At 35.5% G+C, this 22,560-nt stretch overlaps 1 protein-coding gene and 1 long non-coding RNA gene across 4 annotated transcripts in view; one reads left to right on the top strand and one right to left on the bottom strand.

The window, feature by feature from the left end:
• LOC110567967 (uncharacterized) overlaps positions 1 to 16,292 on the top strand; it is a 69,797-nt gene extending 53,505 nt beyond the window's left edge. Inside the window, exon 2 of the long non-coding RNA XR_002478299.2 lies at positions 15,791 to 16,292. This is a non-coding gene — a long non-coding RNA (uncharacterized LOC110567967). The remainder of the gene's footprint in view (positions 1 to 15,790) is intronic.
• Positions 831 to 22,560, bottom strand: part of DPY19L2 (dpy-19 like 2) — a 104,463-nt gene continuing 82,733 nt past the window's right edge. For all 3 annotated transcript variants that reach the window (XM_021669352.2, XM_021669353.2, XM_064380463.1), the window contains 3 exons: positions 15,412 to 15,511; positions 13,584 to 13,709; positions 831 to 2,556 (listed from right to left, as the gene is read on the bottom strand). In XM_021669352.2, the coding sequence (XP_021525027.2) occupies positions 2,406 to 2,556; positions 13,584 to 13,709; positions 15,412 to 15,511 (377 nt within the window). In that variant the 3' untranslated portion in view covers positions 831 to 2,405. The remainder of the gene's footprint in view (positions 2,557 to 13,583; positions 13,710 to 15,411; positions 15,512 to 22,560) is intronic.

The raw sequence follows: 22,560 nt of genomic DNA, 5'->3' as shown, positions 1-22,560 counted from the left end.
ATATCAGAACAATGTCAATTTTAAAATGTATGCATTGTAAAGGATGAGAAAAGACAGAAAACAGGAACTTCAAGGGCTTTATAGTTAACACTGATAGTACATGAAAATAACATAAATATGTATGAAAATGTCATATGTATATGGAACACTTTATTAACACAGCTCATCCATTTTTTTTGTTGAATTCTGCTGACTTTTAAAAATTTATTTTACTTTCAGTTCTGGGATACATGTGCAGAACCTGTAGGTTTGTTATATAGGTATACATGTGCCATGGTGGTTTGCTGTACCTATCAACCTGTCATTTAGGTTTTAAGTCCTGCAAGCATTAGGTATTTGTCCTAATGCTCTCCCTCCCCTTGTCCCTAACCGCCCTGGCCAACAGGCCCTGGTGTGTGATGTTCCCCTCCCTGTGTTCATGTGTTCTCATTGTTCAACTCCCACTTACGAGTGAGAAAATGTGGTGTTTGGTTTTCTGTTCCTGTGTTAGTTTGCTTAGAATGATGGCTTCCAGCTACATCCATTTCCCTGCAAAGGACATGAACTCATTTGTTTTCATAGCTGCATAGTATTCCATGATGTGAATGTGCCACATTTTCTTTATCCAGTCTATCATTGATGGGCATTTAGGTTGGTTCCAGGTCTTTGCTACTGTAACATTATCTGAAAAGCATTCCTTTAATTTTATAAAAGTTAGGTGTTATGTCTCTTGTCCTTTTTTGCCCCACACATCACTGAAACAAATTATTTGAAAATGCTAAAATAAGTAAAATGTGTGGCATGCTTTCCTAGATGCTTTGTATCCTGTACCAAAATAATTTAAAAATACAAAAGTTGAAAATGATTTTATTAGTTTTTCATGCATAAATCCAAATGTACATTTTTCTTTAAAAAATTCTACCAACATATTTAAAGTATTTCCCTTAAAACATCATCCAAAATGTATTTTAATTTTTATGAATGTTAGGTGTTATGTCTTTTCTTTAATGCTTTCCTTTTTTATCCCATGCTTACACCAAAAACAAATTATTTAAAAATGCTAAAATAAATAAAATGTGGCATGTTTTCTTAGCTCTGTTGTATCCTGTTATAAAATATTTTACAACTATGAAAGTCGAAAAATAACTTTATTGGTTTTGCTGCATATAACTGCCTATGTAGTATAAAAAAACTAATCTATAATATTAAGGCATTTTGTTATTTCAATATAGAGGTCTAAAAATATAAGGGTATTATAAAAATCCCAAGATGACTCATTTAAAGTAGATGCACATTAAAATATTATAGATCTGGCATATTTCATATTTATAAAGCAGACAAAAAGAATATTTATCTTTGGATTTGGCAAGAATATCTTCCAGGTAACTATTTGCCACTTTTCAAAGCATTATATTGGGTAGGTTTTGTTAGGGGAGAGAACTTAGAAAACATGACTTTCCTCATCCAAAACCAAAAATAAATGAGGGCTTAAAAATGTTATTTAGGAAGATAGTGGCCAGAAATAAAGACCATGACCAACAAGCTTTGGGGCCATCAAGATGAAAAAACCTTTGCTTTATTCAAGATCTAGGATCTGAAAATCTCACTTGATAAATTTAATTTGATTTTTCTTTTCTGATTATGTTTAATCCTAAACTTTGGCTGTATATCATAGCAATTTCTATTTTATCTAGATGTTAAAAGAAAAACCACTGGAATCTAAAGAGAGATTAATAACCTCTTGAGCTTAGATGGAGAACTATGCAGTGGCAAATATGTATCTAGCGGGGTAAATACATCTCAAGAGATTCAATACATGACAAAACAAGGTGATTTTAAAAACGCTTTAACCTGAAATTATGAAAAAAGTTATTAAAAGGTATTAAATATCTTTCTTAGGGGCTGGTAAATGAAAAAAACACCTTAACAGACACATGGTTACAATTTCCTCAGAGAGGTAAAGAGGTTGTGACCAGTATCAGCATCTTAAGGATGTCATTTCAGAGCTTGCATTCTTCTGCTTCAAGTAGTTCAAAGAGTTTGAGGGGGTATACCCTGGTACTAGAGAAAATTTGAAGCAATTTACCTAGTTGGTGGAAAAAGGATTTACGTACCCTTGATTTATTCATTGTTCTTTTACATACATTTTTCTTCAAAACTCTGAAAGGAACATTTGTTTATGCAGTAGGAACATTTGTTTATGCAGTATGATGCGAATGATTTAATAATTTATATGACGAGCTTAATATGGCTGACATTCAATTAACAAAATAGTAATTTAGTAATCAGAAAAACTTTCAATCCATTTTTATCTTATTTTTAAGTGTCTCTTATTAAGCTTGTGATTTTTATTAATGTAAATAAGCCAAAGAGTGATTGTTTTTGACACACTGCATTGTACCATCACGTAATGGGTAGTCTCCTTCTCAGTTAACTTTCAATACTCTGTACACACTATTCTGAAATATGGTGGTGAAGTAAGGCCTCGCGTTGTTGAGCAGGACGCTACATAATGGGGGGTTAGCTGCATTGGTAGGGTCTTCCACGTCCCAGATTTCAAGCATACTGCAACCAGGCCTGAAAAAATGATAGACATATATATATATATCAATATTAGAAATGTATTCCTGTCTAGAGAAAATAGATGCATAACAGAACATCTCCTAGATTTTCAGAGACAAATTTATTTAATAAGTTAAATATTTTAAAGCATCATTTCAAAAAACATAATTTCAATGTTTAGAAATTTAAAAAGCAGAACAAAATTAAGTATGTTGCATTTTCACATCTCATTTAACTAAAAGACATATCCTAATAATAAAGTTCAACATACATTCAAAAATAAATATTTAAAAATTCACTTTCAAGATGAAATAAACATAAATATACTTTCCAAGTGCCATCACCATCTAAACATAAGGCCCATTTGTAGTAAAATAAGACAAATTAAAGGAAACCTAATCAAATTCCTGATGAATTTCATATTTTTTAGCATGAACTGCCTTGGATTAGCATCAAGTCATCCAAGGCAGGGATAGGAGACTCATGTCAATTTGTTTTCCTCAATGCTTTCCCATTTTGGGTCACTCTATGACTGGGCTAAAAGAAACACTATTCCTCCCTAGAGAGTAATCCTGCATGACAGTCATTAAAGGGAAGGAGCCAGGCAAAATTGATTTTAAATTTTTAACATCTATATTAAAGTATAAGTTATGGACAATAAAAGTCACCTATTTTATGTGTGAAGTGTGACAGGTAGGGGCAAATATATATGGATATATAAGCACTACCATAATATACAAAAAAATTCCATCACCCCAACATGTTCCGTTGTGCTCTTTTGCATTTTGTCACCTTCCCCAAACATGGCTCCAGGCAACTACTATGCTCTCTGCACTATAGTTTTGCTTTTTCTAGAATTTCATATAAATATATTATGGAGTCTTTTCATTTTTGGCTTCTTTACGTTAGCATGTTTTTGATATTCATACTTGAGACACAGTTTCTACAACTTCTGTTGTGGTTCAGCAGTTTCTTCCTTTTTGTTGCTAAATAGTTTTTCATTGTATATAGAGAACACAATTTGTTTATCCATTTGCAAGTTAATGAATATTTGAGATGCTTTGAGTTTTTGGTGATCATGAACAATGCCGCTATGAACATTCATGGACAAGGCTTTTTGTGGACATATGTAATCAATTCCACCTAGGAATGGAATTGCTGGGTTTCATGGTTATGTAGGATTAAGTGTGGATTTATCTTTATAAGCAAGTTCAAAACTGTTTTTCAAAGTAGAGGCTCCATTTTTCATTTCGACTAACAATGCATGAGAGTTTAAGTTGCTCTACATCCTCACAAACACTAAAGAGTATTCGTTTTTGTAATTTTAATCATTGTAGTATGGTTATGGATGATTCAAAATAACTTCTTTGATGGAATGTCTATTCAAATATTTTGCCAAATTTTGTGTTGTTTCTTATTGAGGTGTGAGAGTTCTTTGTATATTCTGGGTAAAAGTTTGCCAGGTTTTTTTAGCAGATGTAGTAAGGCATAATTGCTCAATAATTACTCAATAAGCTGCACATATTTAGTATCTGCTTTGATACATATTAACATATGTATACACCTGTAATATAGCAGTCACAATAAAAATCATGAACATATCCATCTCTCCCAAAAGTTTACTTCCACTCTTTCGTAATCCTACTTTCTTGTCCCAGACAACTCCCCTCTTTAGACAACCATTTATCTGCTATCACTATAGATTTGTTTGCATTTTCCAGAATTGCCGTATGCTTTCTTTTTTGTCTGGCTTCTTGTCTTCAGTAGAATTATTCTGAGATTCATCCGTATTGCTGTATCAATAGTTCATTCATTTTTATTAGTGAGTAGTATTTACATTGTTTGGATATTCCAATAGTATGTTTATACATTCATCTGTTGATAAATACATGGGTTGTTTCCAGTTTGGAGTGATTACAGAAAACAAGCTGCTATGAACATTTGTGTACAATTATTGGGATGGATGTATGGTTTCTTTTATCTTAATAAATATACATAGTAGTTGTATGTTTAACTTTTTTTATAGAATTGCTAAACTGTCTTGCAGAGTGGTTTTACCATACTATTTTTGCACCACCGGTGTATGAGAGTTCTAAGTCCTTCATAGTGTCAGCAACACTTGGCATGATCAGTTTTTTTTCAATTATAGCTATTTTATTAAGTGTTTAGTGATATCTCACTGTAATTTTCATTTGCATTTCACAAATCACTAGTAATGTCAAGCATCTTTTTTGTGTGATTATTTGCCATCTGTATATTTTCTTTGTTGATGTGTCTGTCCAAATATTTTGTTCTTTTATTAATTTTTTTTGGAGACAGGGTCTTGCTCTGTCAACCAGGCTGGAGTGCTGGAGCGCAGTGGCATGATCTTGGCTCACTGCAACCTCTGCCTCCCAGATCCAAGCAATTATCCTGCCTCAGCCTCCTGAGTAGCTGGGATTATAGGCGCTGACCATCAGGCCTGGCTAACTTTTTGTATTTACTTAGTAGGGTTGGGATATCGTCATGTTGGCCAGGTTGGTCTCAAACTCCTGACCTCAGGTGATCCACCGCCTCAGCCTCCCTAAGTCCTGGGATTACAGGCATGAGCCACCATGCCCAGCCTATTTTGTCCATTTTTAATTGGGTGGTTTTCTTATTATTGGGTTTTGAGAGTTCTTTGTACATCTAGAGAAAGTCCTTTATCAGACATAGGCTTTAAAAATATTTTCTCTCCGACTGTGGTTTATCTTTTAATTCTTCCTAATACAGTTTATAAAAAAGCAGAGGTTTACAGTTTTAATGAAATCCTATTTATCAACGTGTTCTCTTATGGATCATGATTATGTTACTGTATCTGAGAAATCTTAGCCTAATAAAAGGTTAAAATGATTTTCTCCCATATTTTCTTGTAGAAATTTTATATTACTAGATTCTTAGTAGCAAGTTACCTTCTAGTTTGCTGACAGTTTTTAATCAGTTATGGATACTGAATTGTGTCAAATACTTTTTCCTGAATGTACTGAGATGATCACGTGCTCTTCTTTTTCAGTTTGTTACTATGGTGAATTTACTTGGTTGATTTTCAAATAGTGAGACAATTTTGCATTCCTGTGATAAACTCTACTTGTACGTTATGTGTTATCTTTAATATATTGCTGGATTCATTTGTTGCAATTTTACTTAAAATTTCAGGTATGTGTTCATAAGAAATTTTGAGTGGTAGTTTCCTTTTACTGTAATGTTTGTCTCATGTTGGTATCAGCATAATTCTGACCTCACAGAATCAGTTGGGAAGTAATCCCTCCTTTTGAATTTTCTGGAATAGTTTGTAGAATTGGAATTATTTCCAGTGAAGTCTTCAAGGTTTCTTTCCGACAATTCTTTTTAATACAAATATAATCTTATTAATAAGGTCATTTATAATAAGGTAATAGATACAAGATTTTTCTATTTCCTAAGTGAGCTTTGGTAGTTTGCATCTTTCAAGGAACTTATCCATTTTATCTATTTTGTCCTACTTAGTGGAATACAGTTGTTCCTAAAACTCCCTTATTATCCTTTTCATTTCTTCAGATCCTATAGTGATAAAATCATTCTTATTTCTAATATAATTAATTTCTGTCTTCAATCTTTTAGTTTGGATAGAAGTTTATCAATTTTATTAATCTTCTCAAGAATCAGCATTTGGTTTTGTTGATTTTTCCCTTATTTGGGGAGAAATTCAAACTGATTTTGATTCTGATCTTTTTATAATTTCTTTTATTCTCCTTACTTTGCAGTTTGCTTCTTATTTTTTTTTTAATTTTATTGCACTTTAGATTCTGGGGTACATGTGCAGATCATGCAGGGTTGTTGCATAGGTACTTACATGGCAAGGTGGTTTGCTGCCTCCATCCCCTGTCACCTATATCTGGCATTTCTCCCCATGTTATCCCTCCCCAAACCCAACTCACTGCTGTCCCTCCCCTAACCCCCCACAATAGATCCCAGTGTGTGATGCTCCCCTCCCTGTGTCCATGTATTCTCATTGTTCAATACTTGCCTATGAGTGAGAACATGCAGTGTTTGATTTTCTGTTCTTGTGTCAGTTTGCTGAGAATGATGGTTTCCAGATTCATCCATGTCCCTACAAAGGACACAAACTCGTCGATTTTTATGGCTGCATAGTATTCCATGGTGTATATGTGCCATATTTTCCATGTCTGGTTTATCATAGATGGGCATTTGGATTGGTTCCAGGTCTTTGCCACAATGAACATACGTGTGCATGTGTCTTTATAATAGAAAGATTTATAATCCTTTGGGTATAAGCCCAGTAATGGGATTGCTGGGTCAAATGGAATTTCTATTTCTAGATCCTTGAGGAATCTCCACACTGTCTTCCACGATGGTTGAACTAATTTACACTCCCACCAACAGTATAAAAGTGTTCCTATTTCTCCACATCCTCTCCAGCATCTGTTGTCTCCAGATTTTTTGATGATCGCTATTCTAACTGGTGTGAGATGGTATCTCAATGGGGTTTTGATTTGCATTTCTCTAATGACCAGTGATGATGAGCATTTTTTCACATGTTTATTGGCCTCATATGTCTTCTTTTGACAAGTGTCAGTTCATATCCTTTATGCATTTTTAAATGGGTTTGTTTTTTTCTTGTAAATCTGTTTTAGTTCTTTGTAGATTCTGAATATTAGCCCTTTGTCAGATGGGTACATTGCAAAAATTTTTTCCCATTTTGTTGGTTGCTGGCTCCCTCTACTGATTGTTTCTTTGGCTGTACAGAGCTCTGGAGTTTAATTAGATCCCATTTGTCTATTTAGGCTCTTGTTGCCATTCCTTTTGGTGTTTTAGTCATGAAGTCCTTGCCTATGCCTATGTCCTGAATGGTTTTGCCTAGGTTTTCTTCTAGGGTTTTTATGGTGTTAGGTCTTATGTTTAAATCTTTAATCCATTTGGAGTTAATTTTAGTGTAAGGTGTCAGGAAGGGGTTCAGTTTCTGCTTTCTGGACATGGCTAGCCAGTTATCCCAACACCATTTATTAAACGGAATCCTTTCCCCATTGCTTGTTTTTGTCAGGTTTGTCAAAGATCAGATGGTTGTAGATGTGTGGCATTGCCTCTGAGGCCTCTGTTCTGTTCCATTGGTTTATATCTCTGTTTTGGTACCAGTACCATGCTGTTTTAATTACTGTAGCCTGTGTGACTACTGTAGTATAGTTTGAAGTCAGGTAGCATGATGCCTCCAGCTTCGCTCTTTTTGCTTAGGATTACCTTGGCTGTGCGGGCTGTCTTTTGGTTCCACATGAAGTTTACGGTGTTTTTTTCCAGTTCTGTGAAGGTCATTGGTAGCTTGATGGGGATATTGTTGAATCTATAAATTACTTCGGACAGTATGGCTATTTTCACGATATTGATTCTTCCTGACTAAGCAGGGAATGTTTTTCCATCTGTTTATGTCCTCTCTTACTTCCCGGAGCAGTGCTTTGTAGTTCTCCTTAAAGAGTTCCTTTACATCCTTTGTTAGTTGTATTCCGAGGTATTTTATTCTCTTTGTAGCAATTGTGAATAGGGGTTTGCTCTTGACTTGGCTGTTAGTCTGTTCTTGGTGTATAGAAATGCTTGTGATTTCTGCACATTGATTTTATATCCCTGAGACTTTGCTGAAGTTGCTTATCAGTTTCAAGAGATTTTAGGCTGATACAATTATGCCTTCTAAATATACAATCATGTCTCCTGCAAATAGAGACAACTGACTTCCTGCTTTCCTAACTGAAAACCCTCTTTCTTTTTCTTGCCTGATTGCTCTGGCTAGAACTTCCAATACCATGTTGAATAGGAGTGGTAAGACAGGGCATCCTTACCTAGTGCCAGATTTCAAAGGGAATACTTGCAGTTTTTGCCCATTCAGTATGATATTGGCTGTGGGTTTGTTGTAAATAGCTTTTATTATTTTGAGATATGTTCCATCAATAAGTAGTTTACTGAGAGTTTTTAGCATAAAGGGCTGTTGAATTTTGTGGAAAGCCTTCTGTGCATCTAGTGGGATAATCATGTGGACTTTATCTTTGGTTCTGTTTATGTGGTGAATTACATTTATAGACTTGTGTATGTTGAACCAGCCTTGCATCCCTGGGATCAAGCCTACTTGATCGTGATGGATAAGTTTTTTGATGTGCTGTTGCCATTTGGTTTGCCAGTATTTTATTGAAGATTTTTGCATCTATGTTCATCACAGGTATTGGCCTGAAGTTTTCTTTTTTTGTTGATTCTCTGCCAGGTTTTGGTATCAGGATGATGCTGGTCTCATAAAATGATTTGGGAAGGATTCCTTCTTTTTGTATTGTTTAGAATAGTTTCAGAAGGAGTGGTACCAGCTGATCTTTGTATATCTGGTAGAATTCAGCTGTGAACCTGTCTGGACCTGGACTTTTCATTGGTCTATTCAGGGTTTCAACTTCCTGGTTGAGTCTTGGGATGGTGCAAGTGTCCAGGAATTTATCCATTTCTTCCTGGTTTACTGGTTTATGTGCATAGAGTTGTTTGTAGTAATCACTGATGGTAGTTTGTATTTCTGTGGAATTGGTGTTGATATCCCCTTTATTGTTTTTTATTGCATCTATTTGATTCTTCTCTCTTTTCTTTTTTATTAATCTGGCTAGAGTTCCATTTTGTTGATCTTGTCAAAAAACCAGCTCCTGGATTTCTTGATTTTTTGAAGGGTTTTTGGTGTCTCTATCTCCTTCAGTTCTGCTCTGATCTTAGTTATTTCTTGCCTTCTGCTAGCTGTTGAGTATTTTTTATCTTGCTCTTCTACCTCTTTCAATTTTGATGATAGGGTGTTGATTTTAGATCCTTCCTTGGTTCTCATGTGGGTATTTATTGCTATACATTTTCCTCTAGACACTGCTTTAAATGTGTCCCAGAGATTCTGGTATGTTGTGTCTTTATTTTCGTTGTTTCAAAGAACATCTTTATTTTTGCCTTCCTTTCCTTGTTTATCCAGTCGACATTCAGGAACCAGTTGTTCAGTCTCCATGCAGTTGTGAGGTTCTGAGTTAGTTTCTTAATCCTGAGTTCTAATTTGATTGCACTGTGGTCTGAGAGACTCTTATGATTTCCATTCTTTTGCATTTGCCAAGGAGTGATTTACTTCCAATTATGTGGTCAATTTTAGAGTAAGTATGATGTGGTGCTCAGAAAAATGTATATTCTGTGGATTTGGGGTGGAGAGTTCTGTAGATGTCTGTTAGGTCTGCTTGGTCCGGATCTAGTTCAAGTCCTGGATATCCTTGTTAAATTTCTGTCTCATTCATCTGCCTAATAGTGACACTAGAGTGTTAAAGTCTCCCACTATTATTGCGTGGGAGTCTAAGTCTCTTTGTAAGTCGTTAAGAACTTGCTTTATGTATCTGGGTGCTCCTGTATTGGGTGAGTATATATTTAGGATAGTTAGCTCTTCTTGATGCATTGATCCTTTTAGTATTATGTAATGCCCTTCTTTGTCTCTTTTGATCTTTATTGGTTTAATGTCCACTTTATCAGAGACTAGGATTGCAACTCCTGCTTTTTTTTTTTTTTTGGCTCTCCATTTGCTTGGTAAATCTTCCTCTATCCCTTTATTTTCAGTGTATGTCTGTCCTTGCATGTGAAATGGGTTTCCTGAGCACAGCACACTGATGGGTCTTGACTTTTTATCCACTTTGCCAGTCTGTCTTTTGATTGGGGTATTTAGCCCATTTACATTTTAGGTTAATATTCTTATGTGTGAATTTGATCCTGCCATTTTGATGCTAGCTGGCTGTTTTGCCTGTTAGTTGATGCAGTTTCTTCATTGTGTCAATGGCCTTTACCACTTGGTATGTTTTTGGAGTGGCTGTTACTGATTTCTGAAGTGTATCTGGTATTTATACATTTTCACTTCAGATTTCTTATATTTATTCAAATGATATTTTTGCCATTCTTTCTCCTTCAGCCAAAATACATATTTGTATTTAACATGCACCTCTTGCAGGCAGCCTGTAGATAGGTTTTGCTCTTGTATTCGGTATGCCAATCTCTGCCTTTTGTTTGGAGAGTTTAGCCCTCTTTCACTTTGAAATTACTGATATGGTTTGATACAGACTTGCTATTGTGCTCTTTTGTTTAAAAAAATACTTTTCTATTTCAAGACATTTGGAAATCCACATTAAGTGAGAGATAATACAAGTAGCTCTTGTGTAGTCTTTAGACAGTGTCCCCCACCATAGTAACATCTTGAAGTTGTATAATATCACAGCCAGATTATTTACATTGATAGAATGGAGATAGCATTTTCATCACCACAGAGATTCCTTGTATAGCCACACATACTATTCTTCCCCCATACTACCACCCCACCCTAACCCCTCACAACCACAAATCATTCTCCATTTTTATAATTTTGTCATTTGAATACAGTTATATAAATGGAATACTATAGTACATAACCTTTGGGGATTGTCTTTTCTTTATTCAAATAATTCATCCAGGCTCCTGTGTGTATGAATAGTTTGATCCTTTTTATTGCTGAGCAGTATTTCATGGTATGAATGGATCACTATTAGCTTAACCATTCACCTTGTGAAAAACATCTGAGTTGTTTCAGGTTTAAGCTATTACAAATAAGGCTGCTATAGACATTTTTCTACAGAATTTTGTATGAACACAACCTTTCATCTTTCTGGGAAAAAATGCCCATAAAATTGCTCGGTCTTAGGTTACTTATATGTTTAGGTTTTTTCCCCTTTAATTTTCAGTTGACAAGTAATAGTTGCACATATTTATGGCGTATACAGTGATATTTCAGTGCATGATTACAATGTGTAATGATCAAATCAGGGTAATTAGGATATCCATCACCTCAAATGTTTACCATCTGTTTGTGCTGGGAACATTCAGAATCCTCTGTTCTGGCTTTCTTGATGTATATGATAAATTACTGTTAACTAATATTCACTCTACAGTGCCAGAGAACACTAGAACTTATTTCTTCTATCTATAATTTTGTATCTCTTAACCTCTTCTTATCCTCTTCTCCTCCCTACTCTTCCCACTCAGCCTCTAATTAATTACCACAATTCTACTCTACTTCTATGGGCTACTTCTTTTAGCTTCCACATGCACTATTCATCTTTCTATGGCTCACTTATTTCACTTCATGTATCCAGGCTCGTCCATGTCTAGGCTTGCCATTATGCTCTTATTTTCCCCATTGTTTTATTTCTTTTTTGAGTGGTTTTGTTAGGGATTACAATAATCAACTTTAACATATCATGATTTACTTACCATTTAAATTGGTTCTTTCTAGTAAATCATACATTTCCATTTACTCAATTTTTGTGCTACTGTCATGTATAATTTGTTATAAACTAAAAAATACAATGGTATTACCTTTACTTTAAATAATGTCTTCTAAAGATTTTCAGAGCAGAAAAGTGTATACTGATTAATACCCACACATTTACCATTTCCAGCACATTTCACTATTTCTTGTATATCTGAGTTACCATTTGGCATCATTTCTCATTAGCTTATAGAACTGCTTGTCCATCTTGAAGTAGAAATCTGTTGCCAACAAATTATCTTAGATTTTATTGATCTGAAAAATATTTTTGGCCTTCATTTTAAAAAGATAATTTCATTAAATATAGAATTCTTGATTTTTCTTCTTCAGCACTTTGAATTATCATTCCAGTGTCTGTTGATTTCCACTATTTATGTTAAGAAGTCAGATATTTATATAGCATATCATTTTTTCTCATTTTCAAGATTTTTCTCTTAATCTTTGATTTTACCATTTTGACTGTAATATGCCTTGCTTTGGTTTTTGTTAGGCTTAACCCAGTTGGATTTGTTGAGCTTAGCAGATCTCTAAGTTAATAGTGGTTATCAAACCTGATAAATTTTTGGCCAACATTTCTTCAGTATTTTTTCTGTCATGTTCTTTTTTTCATTATGTCTAGTACTGAAATTATGTGTTGAACTCTTTAATGTTACATAGGTCTGTGGCTTTGGTTATTTTTCAATCTTTTTGGTTCCTGTTCTTTTGATTAACTATTTTCTCTTGATCTGCCTTCAAATTCCTGAATTTTCTGTTCAAATATTCTGTTTTCATCTCAAACTTGTTGTTGAGTACATTTTCATTTCATTTATTATACTTTTCAGCTCTAGAATTTCCACTGGGGCTAGAGTGTTTGTTTCCATATCTCTTCACTCATGGATACCATGTTTGCTTTTAATTCATTGACTATATTTTTCTTAAGCCTTTGAACCTATTTGCATTAGTGGCTTTTAAATCCAACATCTGGACCTACTTGAATTGATTTCTGTTAGCTTATTTTTTTCAAAGTAACGGTCATACTTTCTTATTTTAGCTTGCATCTCTGAAACTTTCTGCACATTGTAAATGATATATTGAAGTTACTGTAGAACCTGTTTTGTTTTTCTGATTGCCAATGTGTTGTTCTAGGAGACAATTAATGTGCCTGAATTTCCTGTCATGTGCAGCAGCTAATATCTCTGCTTAGGAGTCTAAACAAAGGTCTCAAAAGATCCATTACACATCTTAGAATTTTATGATTTTTAGAGATTTGAAATTCTGATATTTAAAAATTTTAATTAGGAATGTTTTTCTTATTATGACATTTTGGGTTTTGTCACTTTTCTTTTAAGTCTTACAAGTCCAATATAATTCAGCTATAGTACAGAATACTAGTATCTCACTTTGTTGTAAATTCAAATCCATATTTCAGAAATCTAAAAAAATTTTCATAAATATTTCAAAAATTATGAATAAAGCTAAGTGGAAGACGTTAATTAAATTGAAAAATAAGGATATTAAAATACACAATAATGCTTGGAATTAAATTCTCCTTCATTGATAGTGTAATTTTACTTCTCTAGATGAAATAATTTAAACTAATATACCAAGATAATAATTAATTTAAAATAAAAATTCTTAAAGAATCAGGACTACTGTAATAAAGTAAAATATTTGTGGCTTAAAAATATACCATATCAAATAGCATAGGGTTAATACTCACTTAGTTCTCACAAGACACCATGCCTCTTCTAAAACATAATAATTCACATGTAACTCCAGCAATTTATCTCTTACTTCTTTGGCAGATTTTCGACTATATGCAGAATAAACTATTTTTGTCCGGGCCCTTCAAATTTAAACAATAGTTTAAAAGATTTTAAAATAAATGATAATAGAATAGACTAAAAAAATCTTACTAGCAAATTGAAATCTTATTTTTATTTTATTTTATTTTTTTTTCCGAGATGGAGTTTTGCTCTTGTTACCCAGGCTGGAGTGCAATGGCGCGATCTCGGCTCACCGCAATCTCCACCTCCTGGGTTCAGGCAATTCTCCTGTCTCAGCCTCCTGAGTAGCTGGGATTACAGGCACGCACCACCGTGCCCAGCTAATTTTTTTTTTGTATTTTTAGTAGAGACGGGGTTTCACCATGTTGACCAGGATGGTCTCGATCTCTTGACCTCGTGATCCCCCCACCTTGGCCTCCCAAAGTGCTGGGATTATAGGCGTGAGCCACCGCGCCCGGCCGCAAATTGAAATCTTAATACTCACTGGATCGAATGTTGATATACATGGCTCAAAACAGCATCAACTATTTTGGGGATGGCAGTTTCCACATTCCTACTTATATTTTGAATGTAAGAAAACTTACAGCAGTTTTAATTTTGTATATACTGCTTATTAGTGTATAAACTAGTCTAAAGTTGTACAGGGCAGCAGAGAGCAGGTCAGGATAAAATTTGCTACTCACAATTCACAGAGTTATCAGAGAATATATTCTGATAGAGACAGACTGAATGTGGTGAAAACATATCTTTCAATGCTTAATTTCATCCAAAGGAGCTCTGACAAACACATGAATTGAAGCTGAGTGTATCAGGTAGAACACTTAGACAATGGACATCCAGGATGTCAGAACAGGTAGGAAAAGCACCTTCACAGAATCTTGAGAAATGGGGATGGTCACCAAAATATGACACGATAGGTGATTTGACCGTAACTGGGAGCTCTTATAAAGTCCTGACAAACTGTCATTTATGCACTGGATGTTGCTTAGAATTTCAAGCATATGGGATGCTCAGTCACCACAGTGGTTTCCATGCCAGTTCACTGCAGTAGAACAGAGCATCAGGTACATTTCTAAGGGGTCTGACTCCAGGCTCTGGCTCCTAGACAGCAGACCTAAAATCTTAAAATAATTTAAAGCTTTGCCTCTAACAATAGGCCAAAAATCCACTTTGAGAAAAGATTAGCCTGACAACTACTAGCATAATCAAAATAATTTTTCAAACCAGCAAATTAAGGAAAACAAAACTTTTAGACTTCAGTAGAAACTAGAGATCTCATAATTGGCTGGCAAAAATAAATTTTCATAAAAGAACATAAAATAGCAACTTTCATGTACTTTTCTAGCTGTCACAAAAAGCTAGTCATTGGCCACCAGTAAGATCTAGAAATCATTTCTTAAATCAGAGTGGGGCTTGTGGTGTAGGGTAGGGGTTGGCAAACTATGGCTATGAGTAAAATCCATCCTACCTCCTCTTCCAACTACCTAGGCGCTTTACTGGAATACACACACACATCATAAATATGTGACACAGTTGTCACTTTGGGAAAAACTGGATTTTGCTTTTTTCAGTTTTCAGAGATCTGCTTGCTTCAGAGGCAAGAGGTATGTATTACCATTTCTGGATAGTTACTTTCAATTTTTTTTTAACTTCCAGCATTAAAATGAGGATGACTGTGCGTGTGTGTAAAAATTTTCCCAGTTCCTAAGAATTAATAGTAAATAGCAAGTAAGTTTAGATGAATATTCGTCAGCCACCAACCTCAAGTTTGCATCCTCATAATTTGGATGATTCACAATGGGATGAAGTGTAGACAGCTTGACACTTGCCATTGTAGGCATGGCACCTGCGAAGACAGCATCTGAAAAAAAAAAAAGGCTACATTCTTCAATAAAATGTTTAACTTTTGATTTTCTTTAAAACTTACCTCTAACATGTGAACAAATTAAGAAGGATGATGCCTATTTACATGACCATAGACCTCATTCATTTTATTGACTCAATAGTTATTCATTGTCTACTATAATAATAGATAACTTTGGTTAAATGCTATGTTGGTGCTAGAAATTGTGCTGCATATTTTTACAAGAATTAAATCTGCGCAATTCTAAGTGGTAGTTTCTCTATTCTTATTTTATAGAATCGACAAACTATGCACGTGAGGGATCTGGATTGTGTGTTCCTTATTAGAATCTAATGTCTGATGATCTGAGGTGGAACAGTTTCATCCAGAAACCACCCCCGCATCCCCCAGTTCTGTGGAAAATGGTCTTCCACGAAACTGGTCCCTGGTACCAAAAAGGTTGTGGACTGCTGTTGTAGCTGATGAAGACAACAGACAAGTTAAGTGACTTGCCCAAGACTGCACAGCTAGGAAGTTCCAGAGCCCACCCTCTTAGCTGCTTCACTAAAGCTTCCTGCCAAGCTAGAGCACCATGCTAACAGCAGGACTACAGAGACAAACGAAGCAAAAAGAATATAAAATGTCATATCTGTTCTAATAATGTGAAATGCCAGGAACTAAGAGACTGCTATGAAGGGCAAGTCTCATGGGACATGTTTTTCAAATGACTTTTGTGGATTGTGAACCGTGGTCCTGTGGATATGCCATAAAAAAATAAAAGCATTGTTTTCTTCCCTCAGATCATCTTTAATTAAGTTCTCGGAGTTACCATTTTACTTGACACCATTTATACATGCCATGAAATCATTTTATTACTTGCTGGTAGTACTTTTTGGAGTAATAAGATGTATAAATTTGGTCATAACTAGAGATACACCAAAATCTACTATCATCTGGCTTCCATTTCATCTCTTGGAAACACCAGAAGACCAAATGCTTACTTCCTGGTACTTTTGTATAAAAAACAATTATACAATTGTGAAGGTTGTTATTTTTAATCAGGACAATATAATCAGTAATAAAGACAGGACATATTATTCAGATCTACTGCAAAAATCTGTATGTTGGAGAGAAGGTGGAGCAAGATGACCAAATAGAAGTCTCCACTGATCATCCTTCCCTCAGGAACACCAAATTTGATAACAATCTACACAAAAAGCAACTTCATAAGAACCAAAAATCAGCTTGAGTACTAGCTTTGCCACAGTGGGGAGAGCACCAAGCAGGCTTTTGTGGTCTCTGATTCCAGGCCTTGGCCCTTGGATGGCATTTCTGGACCTGCCTTAGGCTGGAAAAGAGCCTACTGCCCTGAAGGGTGAGTCCCAGGCCTGGCAGCACTCACCACAAGCTGACTGAAGAGCCCTTGGGCCTTAAATGAATCTTGGCACTAGTCAGGCAGTACCTCCCATGGGCCTGTGGTAGTGGTGGAAATGGGGAGAGATGCCTCTACCTGGGAAAAGGGGTAGGAAGGGTGGTAAGGACTTTGGTGGTTTCAGCACCAGCTCAGCTGCAGTAGAATAGAGAGCATCAGGTAGATTTCTAAGGTGTCTGACTCCAAGCCCTGGCTCTTGGACAGCAGCATCTCTGGACCTGACTATGACCTGGGGGATCTTGCCACCCTGAAGGGAAGGTCACCAGCCTGGTTTGCTTTGCCACCTGCCAACTGTAGAGCCCTACATCCTTGAGCAAACATACGTGGTAGCCAGACAGTAGTTACAATGAGCCTTGGGCAAGCCCCAGAGTTGTGCTACCTTCAGGTCTGACCCAACACATTCCCGGTAGTGGTGGCCACAGGGGTACTTATGTCACCCCATCCCCAGCTCCAGGCAGCTTAGCACAGAGAGAGAGAGAGAGAGAGGCGCTCCATATGGGAGAGAATAAGGGAAGAGAACAAGGGCTTCTGCCTGTTAATCCTGAGAATTCTGGATTTTATCCAAGACCACCAAGGTAGTACCTCTAAGAGTCTGAAACAACTTCAGCGTTACTGGGCATGGGGTGCCTCCTAGTGCAGATACAGCTGCAGTGACCAGAAACTTAAATCACAACACTGAAATCCCTTTGAATCTCTGGAAAGCCTTCCCAAGAAGGATGGGTACTAACAAGCCTGTACTGCAAAAACTACAATAAATACCTATCTCTTCAATGCCCAGACACTGACAAACTTCCACAAGCATCAAGACCATCCAGGAAAACATGACCTCACCAAACAAACTAAACAAGGCACTAGGGGGCCAACTTCTCAAAGGTAGAGAAAATATCAGTGTTCAAGTACAAGAAGGTTATAGAACACCAAGCAGATGTAACTGAAGGACTAACTCAAGTCATTTAATATCAAACTCCAAAAGGGCAAGGATAAAGAAAAGATCCTAAAAGCAGCAAGAGAAAAGAAATAACATATAATGGAGCTCTAATGCATCCAGTAGTAGTGTTTTCAGTGGAAACCTTACAGTCCAGGAGAGCATGCCATGACATATTTAAAGTGAAGGAAAAAACCTTTTATCCTAGAGTAGTGTATCCAGAGAAAATATCCTTCAAACCTAAAGAAGAAGACTTTCCCAGAAAAATAGTGTATCCAGAGAAAATATCCTTCAAACCTAAAGAAGAAGACTTTCCCAGAAAAATAGTGTATCCAGAGAAAATATCCTTCAAACCTAAAGAAGAAGACTTTCCCAGAAAAACAAAAGCTGTGGGCTGGGAACAGTGGCTCATGCCTGTAATCCCAGCACTTTGGGAGGCCGAGGCAGGGGGATTACTTGAGGTCAGGAGTTTGAGACCAGTCTGCCCAACATGGTAACACCTCGTCTCTACCAAAACTACAAAAATTAGCCAGGCATGGTGGTGGGCACCTGTAATCTCAGCTACTCAGGAGGCTGGCACAGGAGAATTGCTTGAACCCAGGAGGCAGAGGTTGCAGTGAGCCCAGATAGCACCACTGCACTCCAGCCTGGGCAACAAGAGCCAGACTCCGTCTCAAAAAAAAAAAAAAAAAAGCTGTGACATTTCATCAACACCAGACCTTATCTACAAGAAGTGCTAAAGGGAGTTCTCCAATCTGAAAGAAAAGGACATTAATGAGGAAGAAATAATTGGAAGGTACAAAAATCACTGGTAGTAGTAAGTACACAGAGAAACACAGAATATTATAACAGTGTAATTATAGTATACAAACTACTTATATAAGTAGAAAGACAAGAGGATGAACCAATAAAAAAAACTACAACAACTTTTCAAGTCAGAGGCAGTACAATAAGATATAAATAGAAACAACCAAATGGTAAAAAGTGGGGAGATGAAGTTAAAGTTTAGAATTTTTATTAGTTTTCCTTTTGCTTATTTGTTAGTTTATGCAATCAGTGTTGTCATCAGTTTAAAATAATGGGTCATAAGATACTATTTGCAAGCCTCATGGTAACTTCAAGTTTAAAAACATAGAAGGGATATACAAAAAATAAAAAGCAATAAATTAAAACACACCATCAAGAAAACCACCATCAATGAAAGAAAAACAGGAAGAAAGAGAAGACCACAAAACAATGAGAAAACAAATAATGAAATGGCAGGGGCAAGTCCTTGTCAATAATAACACTGAATGTAAATGGTCTAAACTCTCCAATCAAAAGACAAAGCGTGGCCGAATAAGAAAACAAAATCCTAAGAATCTGTTACCTACAAGAAACACACTTTTCTTATAAAGACACATATATACTGAAAACAAAGGTATGCAAAATTATATTCCATGCTGATGAAAACCATAAGAGAGTAAGAATAGCCATACTTATATCAGACACGCTGGATTACAAGACAGAAACTATAAAAAGAGACAAATAAAATTACATAATGATAAAGGGGTTAATTCAGGTAGAGTAGATAACAATTGTAAATATATATATACCCAATACTAGAGCACCCAGATATATAAAGCAAATATTATCAGAGCTAAAGAGAGAGATAGACCTCAATACAGTAATAGCCTGAAACTTTAACACCTCACCTTCAGCACTTGACAGATCATCTAGACAGAAAATCAACAAAGAAACATTGGACTTAATATGCATTATAGATCAAAAGGACCTAATAGATACTTACAGAACATTTCATCCAACAGCTACAGAATACACATCCTTCTCCTCAGCAAACAAACTAGAAATTAGTAGCAAAAGGAATTTTGGAAACTCTACAAACACATATAAATTAAAGGATTATAAATCATTCTATTACAAAGACACATGCACACGTATGTTTGTTGTGGCGCTGTTTATGATAGCAAAAACCTGGAACCAACCCAAATGCCCATCAATGATAGGCTGGACATAGAAAATGTGGCACATATACACCATGGAATACTATGCAGCTATAAAAACAATGAGTTTGTGTCCTTTGTAGAGACATGGATGAATCTAGAAACCATCATTCTCAGCAAACTGACACAAGAACAGAAAACCAAACACCGCATGTTTCTTTTCACTCATAGGTGGGTGATAAACAATGAGAACACTTGGGCACAGGGAAGGGAACACTCACTGGGCTAGGTTGGGGGAGTGGAGGGGAGGGGAGGGACAGTGGGGGGTGGGAAGGATGGGGAGGGATAACATCAGGGGAAATGCCTGATGTAGGCAACATGGTGGGTGGGGAGATGGAGACAGCAAACCACCATGGCATGTATGTACCTATGCAACAATCCTGCACATGTACCCCAGAGCCCAAAGTACAAAAAAAAAAAAGTTCCTGAATGATGAGTGGATTAATAAAGAAATTAAGAAGAAAACTGAAAAATTTTTTGAAACAAATGATAATGAAACACAACATAACAAAACCTATGGGATACAGTGAAAGCAGTATTAAGAGGGAAGTCTATAGTTACAAGTGCCTACATCAAAAAAGAAGAAAAACTTCAAATTAACAACCTAATGATGCATCTTTAAAACTAGAAAAGAACAAACAAAACCCAAAGTTGTAGGATAAATGAAATAATAAAGATCAGAGCGAAACAAATGAAATTGCAATGAAGAAAACAATACAAAAGATCAACTGGTTTTCTGAAAAGATAAAATAAACCTTTAGCCGGACTAAGAAAAAAAGAAGGCCCAAATAAATAAAATCAGAGATAAAAAAGGAGACATTACAACCAATATCATAGAAATTAAAGGATAATTAGAGATTATCCATGAGCAACTATATGCCAATAAATTAGAAAACCTAGAAATGGATAAATGCCTAGATACATAAAACCTACTAAGATTGAACTATGTAGAAATCCAAAACCTGAAGAGACCAATAACAAGTAATGAGATCAAATCTCTAATAAAAAGTCTCTCAGCAAAGAAAAGCCTAGGACTTGATAGCTTCACTGCTGAATTTTACCAAATATTTAAAAAAGAACTAATATCAATCCTACTTCAACAATTCCAGGAAACAGAGGAGGAGGGAACTTCCAAACCCATTGTATGAGACCAATATCACTTTAATACCAAAACCATACAAAGACCCATCAAAAAAAGAAAGCTACAGGCCAATATCTCTAATGACCATTAATGCAAAAATCCTCAACAAAATGCTAACAAATGAATTCAATAACACATTAAAAAGATTATTCATTATGAACAAATAGAATTTATCTCAGGGACACAAAGTTGGTTCAACACAGCAAGTCAATGTAATACATCATACCAACACATTGATGGAGAAAAAAAACATGATCATTTCATCTCCATAGATGCAGAAAAATCATTTGATAAAAACATTCCTTCATGATAAAAATGTTCAAAAAAAAACTGGATATAGAAGGATCATCAATCAACATAATAGAAGTTGCATACAGCAGACCCACAGCTGGTATCATACTGAGTGGGAAAACACTGAAAGCCTTCTAAGATCTGAGACATGACAAGGATACTAATGTTTTACCACATTATTCCACATAGTACTAGAAGTCTTAGCTAGAGCAATCAGACAAGAGAAAGAAATAAAGGGCATCCAAATTTGAAAGAAAGAGGTCAAATTATCATTGTTTGTAGATGATATGATCTTATATTTAGAAAAACCTAAAGTCTCCACCAAAAAGCTGTTAGAGCTGATGAACTCAGTAATATTGTAGGATATAAAAATCATTAACATTTCTATATGCCAACAGAGAAAAATCTGAAAAAGAAATTTTAAAAAGTAATTCCATTTACAGTAGCCACACATAAAATTAAGTACCTAGAAATTAACCAAATAAATGAAAGACCTCTACAATGAAAGCTATAAAACACTGGAGAAAGGAATTGAAGAGGACACAAAAACTGGAAAGCTATTTGATGTTCAAGCATTGGAAGAATCAATATTGTTAAAATGTATATACTATTCAAAGCAATCTACAGATTAAATGCAATCCCCATCAAACTACCAATGACATTCCTCACAGAAACAGAAAAATCAATCCTTGTTTATAGAAAACACAAAAGACCTAAAATAGCTAAAGCTACCCTAAGCAGGAAGAACAAAACTGAAGGAATCACAATACCTGACTTCAAATTATACTACAGAAATATAGTAACCAAAATATGGTACTGCCTTAAAAACAGACACACAGACCAATGGAACAGAATGGAGAACCCAGAAAGAAATCCATACATCTACAGTAAACTCATTTTTGACAACCGTGCCAAAAAGATACAATGGGGAATGGGCAATTTCTTCAATAAATGGTGCTGGGAAAACTGGGTATCCATATGCAGAAGAATGAATCTACACCCCTATCTCTTGCCATATACAAAAATCAAATCAAAATTGATTAAAGAATTAAATTGAAGACCTCAAACTATGAAATTACTACAAGAAAACTTTGGGGAAACTCTCCAGGACTTTGGATTGGGCAAAGATTTCTTGAGCAAATACCTGACAAGCACAGACAACCAAAGCAAAAATGAACAAATGAGATCACATCAAGTTAAAATGATTTTGCACAGCAAAGGAAACAATCAGCAAAGTGAAGAGACAAAGAATGGGAGAAAATATTTGCAAACTAC

Source organism: Aotus nancymaae, unplaced genomic scaffold (assembly GCF_030222135.1).
Source record: "Aotus nancymaae isolate 86718 unplaced genomic scaffold, 86718_ANA_hifiasm-v0.15.2.pri h1tg000025l, whole genome shotgun sequence".
Lineage (NCBI taxonomy): Eukaryota > Metazoa > Chordata > Mammalia > Primates > Aotidae > Aotus > Aotus nancymaae.
Note: the sequence above shows the minus strand (reverse complement) of the source record. Positions and strands in the feature narration are given on the sequence as shown.